The sequence below is a fragment of the Erpetoichthys calabaricus genome, chromosome 3 (genome assembly GCF_900747795.2).
Source record: "Erpetoichthys calabaricus chromosome 3, fErpCal1.3, whole genome shotgun sequence".
NCBI classification, from domain to species: domain Eukaryota; kingdom Metazoa; phylum Chordata; class Cladistia; order Polypteriformes; family Polypteridae; genus Erpetoichthys; species Erpetoichthys calabaricus.
In genome coordinates, this window is record NC_041396.2 from 20,485,001 (window position 1) to 20,498,997 (window position 13,997).

The following is a 13,997-nucleotide window of genomic DNA, read 5'->3' on the forward strand; positions in this document are numbered from 1 at the left end:
AAAAAAATCCTCTCCAATGCTCTCCAATAAATGCAAGTCATTGTAAATATACTAATAACCCAATTGTGCTTTACTCACTCAGAATATGGAACCAAATTAGAAAGCATTTTAAGATGGAAAATCTTTTATCGGTGGCACCTCTGCAAGAGAACCACCTCTTTCAACCTTCGCAAGTATATCCAGTTTTTAAATACCTGGAAAAGTTTTAGGATTAAAATGCTCAGAGATCTTTATATAGACAACATATTTACATCTTTTGAACAATTACGTTCAAAATTCAACCTCCCAGCTACACATTTCTTTCACTATCTTCAAATTAGAAATTTTGTTAAACAGAAATTGCCCGATTTCCCCCACCTTGCACCCTCCACAATGCTGGAAAATACTCGAGGAATTAAACACCATTTCCGCATTATATAAAATCTTATTAGAGTCCCTACCTTTCAAAGATCCAAGAGGACATTGGGAAGAAGATCTCTTAATCAATATATCAGAAAAGGAGTGGAAGGTAGCAAAGCAGAGAATTCACTCGAGTTCTATATGTGCAAAGCATAGAATTATTCAACTAAAAATTATATATCGAGCCCATCTGTCTCGCTTAAAACTGTCCAAAATATTTCCAGGGCAGGATCCAACCTGCGAACGCTGCAACCAAGCTCCTGCCTCACTGGGTCACATGTTCTGGGCCTGCACCAAACTAACATCATTTTGGACCAAAATTTTTAAGTGCCTCTCAGACAGCCTTGGGGTCACAATCCCTCCTAACCCACTAACAGCTGTGTTTGGTGTTCTTCCAGATGAACTTGAAGTGGAGAAGGACAAGCAAACGGTGATTGCATTCACTACACTTTTGGCACGCAGACTTATTCTGTTAAATTGGAAGAATCCTAATTCTCCTCTTATAAGTCAGTGGGAAACCGATGTTTTATATTATTTGAAATTGGAAAAAATCAAATTCTCAGTTAGAGGATCTGTACAGAATTTTTTCAAAACCAGGCAGGATTTAATCAATATTATTTTAGAATAAGAGAAATAACTATTACCGCATTTAATTCCCTTCTCCATCTCTTATTTACCTATATATTTATTTCTCCCTTTCTTTTGTTTATTGTTGCCTTATTAAGAAGCCCTAAGCAATTCTCCTTCGGCTAAGCTCTCCTTCTCTGGGGTGGGGTTTGATTTGTCTTCAATTTTGTTGGGTTATAAATTGATCTATCTGTATGGAATGATTACAATAAAAATTAATAAAAATTAAAAAAAAAAAAATCCTGCGACGAGGCAAACTTTTTTGAAGAGATGTTTTCAAGTCCCGCTCTCCTCTCCACCATATTCAACCGTGCATATAACCATCTCACCTCTCATTCATGTGAATGCTTTTGACAAACACAGTTCCTGCGCTTTCAGCTCTTATAAATTTTAACAATACAATACAATACAATACAATACAATTTATTTTTGTAAAGCCCAAAATCACACAAGAAGTTCCGCAATGGGCTTTAACAGGTCTTGCCTCTTGACAGCCCCCGAGCCTTGACTCTCTAAGAAGACAAGGAAACAACCCTTGTAGGGGAAAAAATGGAAGAAACCTCGGGAAAGGCAGTTCAAAGAAAGACCCCTTTCCAGGTAGGTTGGGCGTACAGTGGGTGTCAAAAAAAGGGGGTCAATACAATACAATACAATATACAGAACAGAACAAATCCTCAATACAATATAAAAATAAAAATTTTAGATGTACGGAGCAGAATTTAACAGTAGATAATAAAAGTGTTTAACGTTTTCCTCACTTTAAGTTCCCAATTTAAGAAGACGTATTATGTCCAAATCTTAATGAAGAATTTCATCCCAATGGGTTATCAACAGAAGAAATGAGTAGACGGGCTATCCTTGCACAGAGAAACGAGGAAGTCAAACGAATTAACGTGAAAATTGTCGATCAGTTAGATGCCAAATTGGTTAAATGCGTATCAATAGACTATGCTGAAACAGTTGGTGGTGATGGTGCGGAAGATGAAAACATCAACTTACAATATCACGAAGAATATCTACAACCGTTATCACCGTCCGGTCTTCCACCAGCCGAATTATTGTAGAAAGAAGGATGTATCCAAGAAAAGTAACGTAGTACATCTTCAGGGGATAACATTAGACACCAAAGGAGATCTTGATATGCCATTCGTATTAAAATGTTTACAGTTTCCCGTTAGAATAGCTTTTGTAAAGACAATTAACAAATCACAGGAACAAACATTCGAAAAAGTAATTTTATTTAATAGAGAGAAAGAAATGAAATTCAATCACGGGCAGTTATACGTTGCGTTGTCACCATGAAAGTCAAAACACAGAATCACAATTCAATGCGATATTGATGAAAATTTTAATAAAAAAAGTGTTTTTACTGAAGTTTTACAGTAAACGTGTACGTTCAAAAAGTATTTGCGTGTCAATTTCAAAGCCATACAGAATGAAATCTTATTACTTAACGAATAACTCTAACGCAACATAATTTACTTTCAAATTATTACGTTGTACTATTTTTTAATATGGTTAATTACTCGCTGTAATGTGAAATAGTTAGTTCTATTATGCATATGTAACAATTCCCATGAAAATAACAATCTGTTTAAATTGTACATTCGCATCCACATACGCGAGCGGCTGAACCACAAAGAGGCTAGCGTGTAGCGCCTGCCTGGGGGCTTGGCGAGCGAAGCGAGCAGGTGGCAGAGCCCCCTAGTGTGTATATACAGTATATGTTAAAGTTATAATGAATGAATAAAGGTTTGAACTCTTTCTGTGGGAACTGAGCTAGAGAGTTAAATGAAATAGAAATGAGTGAAGTTTATTGGTTCAGTCTGAGTGTGGACACAAATGTTAGTACAGAGAAACTGAAGACTTCAGCTTGACGCCACACCGGTGGGTACAAACACAAGACGTTAATTATTGGGTTTAAGACTAGCCTGCAATGAGCTCCCCAAAGCCAACACAGTCAAACACGAGGCACAAGTCCAGCACAACACAGGTTTAAATTCAGCTGTGGGAAACTCTTCCTTGTAGTTTCCCACCTGCACATCACAGTTACAAAAGCACAATACTACACAAATGAGGCACACATTTCTTTGTCTTTCTCTCTGTATCTTCCTCTGTCTCTCCTTCTGCCTCCACTCCTCCTGTAGCAAGCTTTGTCCTCGACCTCCCGACTCTGGGTCCTGGCACAGTGGCAGGCAGCTCCTTTTAAGTAATCCCTGGAAGTCCCGAAGTCTTAGCTTGGGAGCACGTCCAGGTAAGACTGGAGCCCCATGAAGTAGGGTTGCCCAGTCCTGGTGGTACCCACGACACAAAAAATGGCTGAGTCTAAATATTTCATTTCCCCATGATGCCTTGCGGGAAACTGTGGCACTGCTGCACGCCAGGGGGCCTGCCATCTAGCAGTCCAGGGGAAATGAGGCCTGAGTACACCACTCTCTCCTCCAGTCCTTCCATGGCAGAGGCATCCTGGCTTTCGCTCACAGACTATATAATAAGATTTGGAGTTAGGGTAACCCCTTATGACCCACTCAACAACAAAACAAATGGGTGTCTCATAAAGCAACAATGTAAGGTACCGGGATATGGAGCACTGCAGAGCGCAAAGATTCATTAAAGGAGACAGATAAAGCCACAGTTGAAAAGTCATGCTTTTTTTCTAAACTATATATTAAGCAGCCTTATCATCACCTTCTTCTCATCTCTTCCAGTGTTCACATCTCCATGCAAAAGCGATGAAGACCCCTTGGCAGTTGATACCTTACCTCCTGACCAGGGCTATCACGCCCAGATGAAGCATGGAGTAATTTATGTCTATACCAGCAAACAGGCCCTCCAGCGAAATGAACCCCTTCCTTTGCCATACCCGAATTTTGAAGACTTCATTGATGACATGAACTTCCTCATTGCCCTTATTGCTCATGGCCCCACGTAAGTTAAGGTTTTCCTCTATAAGCTTCAACTGGATATTCCTCCGTGTGCATGTGTGTGTGTGTGTGTGGACACACTTCTAAGCAGGTGTGAGCCTGTGTGCCCACACGGCTACACTCGCTGATCAAATTCTTAGGACCACTATTCTAAAACTGGGTAGGACCTCCTATTGCTCTCCAAACAGCCGCAGTTCTTCATGGCATGGATTCCTCAAGATGTTGGAAACATTCTGTTGAGATTTTGGCCCTATTTGATGTGATTGCATCACTCAGTGTCTGCAGATTCAGTTACACATTCATGTTGTTGTAGAAAGAAAGCACATGAAGGTTTGGGGTTTCTGGCCCCGTATAGTGAACAGTTTGCAAAATACAGACAGTCACGATCGACATACAACATTCGACCCCTACAGGAAATGGGGAGAGCATTTTATAGTGTGGGACCGGCCCCAATCAGAGGGTTGCTGGGTAAGGAGGTGCAGTGTCTTCTGGGAATTGTGCTGTCATCCGGGGAAATTAAGGAGGGGTCAGTAGCAAGGAGTTGTCAGGGTGTCGGCGTTTCCTTCTTTCTGGGAAAATAAAGAAAAAGAAGTTAGGTGTCTCATCATCCCCTTTTTGGCCTCGGGTTTCACGCTCACTCTAGAGTCCTTCCGCGGCTCCCTATGCACTCGTGCGTGACATGTGAATCTTTTTCATTTCATCACATCCCAAAGGTGTGCTATTGGATTCAGATCCGGTGACTCAGATGACCAGTGAAGGCCACTGATCTCATTGTCACGTTTGTGAAGCCAGTTTGAGATGACTTTTGCTTTGTGAGATGGTGCTTTGTCATTAGAAAATGGTAAATTGTAGCCATGAAGCCCACCGCAGGGCGGCAACAACAACAACATTTATTTATATAGCACATTTTCATACAAAAAATGTAGCTCAAAGTGCTTTACATAACGAAGAAAAGAAAAATAAAAGACAAAGTAAGAAATTAAAATAAGACAACTATAGACTAGATAACACTTTAGAGCCACCATGAATAGTTATCATAATGAATTGAATTTACAGAGGATCAGGATTAAATTATAGTGAAGTTATGAGAAGGCCATGTTACAGTAATGTGTGTTCAGAAGTTTTTTAAAGTGCTCCACTGTATCAGCCTGGCGAATTCCTATTGGCAGGCTATTCCAGATTTTAGGTGCATAACAGCAGAAGGCCGCCTCACCACTTCTTTTAAGTTTTGCTCTTGGAATTCTAAGGAGACACTGATTTGAGGATCTGAGGTTACGATTTGGAATATAAGATGTCAGACATTCCGATATATAAGATGAAGCTAGATTGTTGAAGGCTTTATAAACCATAAGCACAATTTTAAAGTCAATCCTGAATGACACAGGTAACCAGTGTAGTGACATGAAAACTGGAGAGATGTGCTCGGATTTTCTTTTCCTAGTTAGGATTCTAGCAGCTGCATTCTGCACTAGTTGCAAACGATTTCTGTCTTTTTTGGGTAATCCTGAGAGGAGTGCGTTACAGTAATCTAGTCGACTGAAAACAAACGCGTGAACTTATTTCTCGGCATCTTTCAATGATATAAGAGGTCTAACTTTTGCTATGTTTCTTAAGTGAAAAAATGCTGTCCTAGTGATCTGATTAATATGCGATTTAAAATTCAGGTTACAGTCAACAGTTACCCCTAAGCTTTTTACCTCCGTCTTGACTTTTAATCCTAATGCATCCAGTTTATTTCTGATAACCTCATTGTATTCATTATTGCCAATCACTGAAATTTCAGTTTTCTCTTTATTTAGCTTGAAAAAATTACTATTCATCCATGTAGAAATACAAGTAAGACATTATGTTAGTGAATCAAGAGAATCGGGGTCATCAGGTGCAATTGATAAATACAGCTGTGTGTCATCAGCATAGCTGTGGTAGCTCACGTTGTGCCCTGAGATAATCTGACCTAATGGAAGCATGTAGATTGAGAAGAGCAGTGGACCCAGGATAGAGCCTTGTGGAACACCATATAGGATATCATGTGTCTTTGAATTATAATTACCACAACTCACAAAGAATTTTCTCCCTACCAGGTAGGATTCAAACCAATTTAAGACACTGCCAGAGAGGCCCACCCATTGACTAAGGCGATTTCTAAGAATATTGTGATCAATGGTGTCAAATGCGGCACTCAGATCTAAGATGAGAACAGATAAATGGCCTCTGTCTGCATTTACCCGCAAATCATTTACTACTTTAACGAGTGCAGTTTCTGTGCTGTGATTTGTTCTAAAACCTGACTGAAATTTATCAAGAATAGCATGTTTATTGAGGTGGTCATTTAACTGCATAATGACTGCCTTTTCTAGGCGCACACACCCACACACCAAGCACACACTAGGGACAATTTAGGATCACCAATGCACCTAACCTGCATGTCTTTGGACTATGGGAGGAAACCGGAGTACCCGGAGGAAAGCCACGCAGACACGGGGAGAACATGCAAACTCCACGCAGGGAGGACCCGGGAAGCGAACCTAGGCTTCCTTACTGCGAGGTAGCTACCACTGCGCCACCGTGCCGCTTGATTGGTATTAATGGGTTCAAAATTTCCAAGAAAGCATTCCTCACGCCATTACGCCTGCACCACCAGCCTAAACTATTGACACAAGACAGGTTGAGTGCACAGATTCATGCTGATGGCACCAAATTCTGACCCTGATATTCCTCTACCTCAGTCGAAGTCGAGATTCATCAGACCAGGCAACGTCTGTTCGGTTTTGGTGAGCCTGTGCCCACCGCAGCCTCAGCTTTCTGTTCTTGAATAACAGGAGTGAACCTGACGTGGTCTTCTGCTGTTGTAGCCCATCCATCTCGAGGTGTAACGTGTCATGCATTGTAAGATGCATTTCTATTCATCAGAGTTGTACAAAGTGGTTATGTGAGTTACCATAGCCTTTCTGGCAGGACAATCTCCTCTGACCTCTCTCATCAACAAGGCCTTTCTGTCTGCAGAACTGATGCTCACTGGATGTGGTTTTGTTGCTTGCACCATTCTGAGTAAACTCTACAAACCGTTCTGTATGAAAGCAGTTACAGAAATACTCAAACCAGCCCATCTGGCACCAACTCTCACCCCACAGTTATAATCATGGAGGTCACATTTGTTTTTTGATTCTGATGTTTGATGTGAACTTCAACTGAAGCTCCTGACTTGTATCTGCAGGACTTCAGGCTTTGTGCTGCTGCCCCATGATTGGCTGATTAGATAATTGCATGGATAAGCAGGTGATCAGGTGGTCCAAATAATTTGCTCTGTGAGTGTAAGCAGAATAAGAGAAGCTCTTTGAAATGCCGAAGTCCGCTTTCTAGTAAGTGTGTCTGCATTCACAGAAGCAGCGCCTCTTATACTTAGAGAACATTTCTACTTTTTTAATCCATTAAATATTTGTATTTCTTGTGCAGTGTCAGGTAATTAATGAATGTTTGAATTACAGAGTAGCTTTCAGAGTCAATTTGATCCTTCAATGCTTATTAATACGTAGTAAAAAAAAATGACCACATTAGGCAGGTTGAGGGGTGTGCAGTGAGGCAGAAGTGGGATTAGACTTGAAGACCTTGAAGATTCAGGATACGTTCCTCCACCGCTGCGGCTTTACTGTCTGATCATCAGTGGAGAGAAGACGTGCGCCAATCTGCGGGCCAATTGATAAATGGCATGCTGTTATGGTTAGCATTTTTATTGATTGTTTTTTTCTGGGTTCCCCCTCATCCTTAGACAAAAGTTATATATTTGGATTAGGCTTTTGGAACCCAAGCAATGTTTGTCGGTTTGATTTAATGGAATTCTCCGGACGGCACCGTGGCGCAGTGGTATTGCTGCTGCCTCTCAGTAAGGAGACCCGAGTTTGCTTCCCAGGTCTCCCTGTGTGGAGTTTGCATGTTCTCCCCGTGTCTGCATGGGTTTCCTCCCACAGTCCAAAGGTTAGGTGCATTGGCAATTCTAAATTGTCCCTAGTGTGTGTGTGTGTATGTGTGTGTGTGTGTGTGTGTGTGTGTGTGTGTGCCCTGCGGTGGGCTGGTACCCTGCTCGAGGTTTGTTTCCTGCCTTGCGCCCTCTGTGTTAGCTGGGATTGGCTCCAGCAGACCCCCGTGACCCTGTGTTAGGATATAGCAGGTTGGATGATGGATGGATGGATTTTATTTAAATGTTACTTACGCCATGCACTTTTTACAGTGTTGGCTGAAAAACATTTTTAACTTCATATTTTCATGTAGAAAGGAAGTAAGAAATGGCGATGGTAGGTGAGCAGTGCAGGAGAACAGCACACAACATCGAAATGTCCATGAAAATTCTCACGTTACTCGTTTCGCATAATCCACATGCCAAGTTGTCCATTTGTTTGCTCACAACGTCCGAAACATGGATTTTTACTAAAATATTAAATAAAAAAAAAGTTATTGTTAACGAGGAAGGAATGCATACACACACACACACACACACACACACACACACGGACACACATACGAAAATGAGTTTCTGCAGTGAAGACCCGCCTCTCCCTATCATTCATTGGTTAAGAGACCTGTCTTTGATTCAAACACAAAATTGGATAATGGTCTGATAACGGGTTGGATAATGGATGGATGGATGGATGTATTGTATTGCTATTCTCATAAATAAAACTCTAATATTACATTTGCTTTGTCTGACTTACAAATAAAGACATCTATCCATCCATTTTCCAACCCGCTGAATCCGAACACAGGGTTACGGGGGTCTGCTGGAGCCAATCCCAGCCAACACAGGGCATAAGGCAGGGAACCAATCCCGGGCAGGGTGCCAACCCACCGCAGGACACACACCCACACACCAAGCACACACTAGGGCCAGTTTAGAATCACCAATCCACCTAACCTGCATGTCTTTGGACTGTGGGAGGAAACCGGAGCGCCCAGAGGAAACCCACGCAGACACGGGGAGAACATGCAAACTCCACACAGGGAGGACCCGGGAAGCAAACCTAGGTCCTCAGGTCTCCCAACTGCGAGGCAGCAGTGCTACCCACTGCGCCACCGTGCCCAAATAAAGACATACAAAATATTTATCAACATGTATAAAAAATTTCACACCGCAACTGGTAAGTAACATCCATCCATTGTCCAACCCGCTATATCCTAACACAGGGTCACGGGGGTCTGCTGGAACCAATCCCAGCCAGCAGAGGGTGCAAGGCAGGAACAAATCCTTTGTCAGGGTGCCAGCCCACCGCAAGACACACGCACACACCCACACACCAAGCACACACACTAGGGACAATTTAGGATCACCAATGCACCTAACCTGCATGTCTTTGGACTGTGGGAGGAAACCCACGCAGACACGGGGAGAACATGCAAACTCCACGCAGGGAGGACCAGGGAAGCGAACCCAGGCTTCCTTACATATACATAAATGCATACATAAATAAATAAATATTCACACATTGGTCTGAACCCCCACAGTTGGGCTACATATGCAAATGACCTGCAGATAAAAAGAGGATTGTGGCAGGGGTGGGGGAGCTATGAAGATAGCCATTAGTGCGCCAGGGCCAAATCAGAAGAGACACTGAATTTTATAGGGCACAGATATCTTCATATTGGGGGGGAACCCGGGTCTCCTTACTGCGAGGCAGCAACGCTACCACTGTGCCACCGTGCCGCCTGGCAAGTAACATTAAAACACTACATTTTTTTCTCCACCATTACAGTAAAGCACTTGGTGTACATAACATTTAAACAAAAAATCATTTTTGGGTGGTGTATTCCTTGAATTTTTAATAATGTTAAAAAAATAACTGTGTTCTTCTTTGATGCCAGTTTGTTTTTCCATAGCGGGTGGCCTTTTTGTCACGTTTCGTTGAAGATGGCTGTGGTGCGTAACGTCATAGTCGCGATGGTATCAATGTTAATGCTGTACACTTCCTGGTCATCCGAGATTACGGACTTTCCACGAACTTTGCGAGTGTGTTTTCTTTATTTTGGTTTGCCTTTGTGATTATTAATTTAGTGCTTTGAATCCCTGATAACAACTTTGATTTCTGATTTGGCAGACTGATAAATGGTTACAAACCTGGCTAGGCAAACATACAAGCTCTCATCTTCTCGTCTCTTTCACATCTGCCTGTCTTTTTCTGTTGTGGCAGAGCACATGTCGTCTCTCACAGATTTTATGTTTTTTTTTCTTTCTAGGAAAACCTACACTCACCGAAGGCTGAAGTTCCTCTCCTCTAAGTTTAATGTCCATGAGATGCTCAATGAAATGGAGGAGCTGAAGGAGCTCAAGAACAACCCTCACAGGGACTTCTACAACTGTAGGAAGGTACGGCCACAGCACCATTATCTGGGGGAAAAGTCAGCCACAATGAAAGTGTTGACACCATAAATAAAAATCCTGACTGCTTAAGAACGGCCAATACACCCACATGAAGTTCAACCATAGAAATAACGAGTGAGTGACAGCCAAGGACTAATGGCTGAAGGAAGTAAGGCCATGTTTTATCAGACATCTCCTGCATTCTGAGCACAGTCCCTATCTCACAGTGCATATGACACAAATACTTGATTTACAGTGGTGTGCAAAAGTATTCAGTCCCATTGAAAGTCATTTTAATTCTCTTCATGACAAAATATTTGCACACATATTTATCCATTCAATAATTTTATTGTGATCTCTTATGCTGTGACAATACATTTCTAAAGTAAACCCCTTTTCTGTAGATGTTCACCTGAAGAAGAAAAACTCCAAAGTTTGTGTTTGCATTAAGTATTTTAACTTCTGTGCTTTGGAAGCTCCAGCTTTACATCAGATGACAAATGAATCCCAAATGACACAAAGGTGACACTCATAATTAAACAGAATGAGGTCCTACTTATGAGCCCTTTGTATCTCTCTGGTTATTAAAAGCCCCCTTTGTAAGGGTCATAATCTTTGTTGGACAATCGCTGCAAAAATGAAGACAAAGAAGCATTCTGCTGATATGAGAAAGAAAATGATTGAAATGGACAAGGCAGGAAATGGCTACAAAAAATATCAAAGAGTTTGAATGTCCTGTTAAGCATTGCTGGATCCATCATCAGAAAGTGGAAGATTCATCACAGCACCCAGACTTACTGGAATAGATCGTCCCACAAGACTAAACATCAGAGTAGGACGTCAAGTAAAAATCCAACCGTCACTCTCAGAACAGAGGCGGCCTTAGGAGTATGCGGGGCCTTGGGCGAGTGTCATATGCGGGGCCGAGAGCCATAAGTGTAGGCTATATACTGTACCACCACGCTCACGGGCTTGTCCGCGTCTAATGCTATACACCTTATTATTGTTAAAAAACATGGTGCCTTATGTAGGTACTATTGGCCGTTTGATTACATTACGTACTGTAACTGTTCTTATATTGGTTTAGTGGCCTTTAACCAACTTAATTAATGATTCAGAAACATTTTGCACGCAAAATTAACAAACTAGATAAAAGTCGTTTCTGCCGAACCCGCTGGAGTCGGCAAATTTAATTACGGAGAACCAGAACACTTGTAATAAAACGAACACTTACCAAACAGCTGCTTTGACAGTCACAGATGGAAGTCCACTTTTCTTGCTTTTCGCTGAGCAAAATCGTTGATAAGATCCTCGTAGTCCAATGTTGAGGCAAGTTCCTTTTCGATTGACAAAATAACTAGACTGCACAGTCTGTTTTGCGACATTGTTAATCGGAATCTCCTATCGCGGGGCCCCCCTCAGGCGCGGGGCCTGGGGTGATTGCCCTAGTCGCCACCCCCAAAGACCACCTCTGCTCAGAAAACTCTAATTCTCTTTGGCTGAAACTGGAGTGAAGGTCAGGGGTCCACAATTTCAAGAGTTCTCCATAAAACAGGCCTCTATGGAATGGTAGCAAGAAAGAAGCCATTTCTTAAGAAGGTCCACATAAAATCAGGAATGACATTTGCTGCAAAGCATGAGAAAGACTCAGGTTAAGATGTGGGAGAAGGTTTTATGGTCAGATGAGACTAAAAAATAGAACCTTCTGGCCAGACTTCAAAGATGTACAGTGTGCGTGGTGTAAAAAGAACACTGCCCAGGCCTCAAGAAACACCATACCTACAGTGAAATATGCTGGTGGCAGCATCACGCTATGGGGATGTGCTGGGATTAGGAATCTTGTCAGAGTTGAAGAGACAATGGATGGTCACAAATGCCACACAATATTGCAGGAGAACTTGTTGCAGTCTGCTCAGGAGCAGATTCATCTTTCAACATGACAATAACGCTAAGCATGAGGCCAAAGCGTCACTGGAGTGGCTCAAAACCGGACAGGTGAATGTTTTGGAATGGCCGAGTCAAAGCCCTGATCTTAACTCCTGTTGAGAATCTGTGGCGCTATTTGAAAACTGCTGTTCAGAGGCACCGTCCTACCAACCTAGACAGTCTCCATAAATTCTGCCAAGAAGAATGAGGAAGAATCCCTTCTGAACAATGTGCAAAACTGGGACACACTTACATACCCAAAAGAATGAAGGCTGTTATTGCAGCAATACGGTTCTTGACAAAGTATGAAGGTGTAGGGCTTGAATACTCGATCTCTGACGTCGCTTCCTCTGTCATTTCCTCCTTTGGTCCCTCGGACAAGCCATATTTATACTAAAATGATCATGTGGAGTTTCGGGACATGTGTCATTGCACATATTAGATTGGCTATCTTGTCCTGATGACAAATGTCTCTGATCTTTTAAGTACCTCAGCACTCCTTCCTTTCTCAAGCTGTTAACTAATTCTGTAATTCCTAGTCCTACGGCATTCATCTGATCCCAGGTTATAAATGAAGTTAAACAGGCTCTGTGGCATCTGTGCTTATTTACCATTACTGGTCATAAACAAACTGAAAAAGAAACCGACTGACCAGATACATAAATTACTGGTGGTTCGAGGGCAACTGGGTGACAGTCAACTCGGCGAAAAGACAACTCGGCGACATCCTTTACCAGTTAGGCAATAGTTAGGTTCAAATAGATTTTTTAATGATATTTAAATGACAACGTAGGGCGCCGGAAAATCCACAGAATCACCTGCTTTATGAGAGTCCCAATACTTTGAGAGTAAAGATATTCCTTAAGCCGCACTCGCAGGTCACCTTTTGTATTCTAAACAACGTTATTATACGATTACAATCAATACAATTTATATAAGGATTAGCAATTTTGGTTGCAGAAGATAATGTAAGATAGAGTTTGTTCCATCTGCAAAACAAAGTTCGTTCGTCAAATATATAAATTATTTTCAACATTTTAAATCACGTTGTCATTTAAATAAAAGTAAAAAATCTCTTTGAACCTAACTATTACCTAACTGGTAAAGGATGTTGGCGAGTTGTATTTCGCCAAGATGTTTCTTCACCAAATTGTCTTTCGCTGAATTGTCTATTCGCCGAGTTGTCTTTTCACTGAGTTGTCTGTCGCCCAGTTGCCCCTGAATGATTACTGGTACCGTACAGGAAGAACGTATGAGAAAGGATACTTGCAATGCCTATAATTAAGGTCCTGTAAATTCAGTTCATTCTGGTTCGTTTCAGCGAAATAATTCAAATACAGTAATCCCTCCTCCATTGCGGGGGTTGCGTTCCAGAGCCACCTGCGAAATAAGAAAATCCGCGAAGTAGAAAGCATATGTTTATATGGTTATTTTTATATTGTCATGCTTGGGTCACAGATTTGTGCAGAAACACAGGAGGTTGTAGAGAGACAGGAACGTTATTCAAACACTGCAAACAAACATTTGTCTCTTTTTCAAAAGTTTAAACTGTGCTCCGTGACAAGACAGAGATGACAGTTCTGTCTCACAATTAAAAGAATGCAAACATATCTTCCTCTTCAAAGGAAACAGAGAGTAAAGCAAACAAATCAATAGGGCTGTTTGGCTTTTAAGTATGCGAAGCACCGCCGGTACAAAGCTGTTGAAGGCGGCAGCTCACACCCCCTCCGTCAGGAGCAGGGAGAGAGAGAGAGAAACAAAGTCAAAAATCAATA

At 41.8% G+C, this 13,997-nt stretch overlaps 1 protein-coding gene across 3 annotated transcripts in view; it reads left to right on the forward strand.

Moving 5' to 3' along the window:
* ampd1 (adenosine monophosphate deaminase 1 (isoform M)) overlaps positions 1-13,997 on the forward strand; it is a 133,377-nt gene that overhangs the window by 45,683 nt on the left and 73,697 nt on the right. For all 3 annotated transcript variants that reach the window (XM_028796444.2, XM_028796442.2, XM_028796443.2), the window contains 2 exons: positions 3,735-3,954; positions 10,173-10,302. In XM_028796444.2, coding sequence (XP_028652277.1) covers positions 3,735-3,954; positions 10,173-10,302 — 350 coding nt within the window. The remainder of the gene's footprint in view (positions 1-3,734; positions 3,955-10,172; positions 10,303-13,997) is intronic.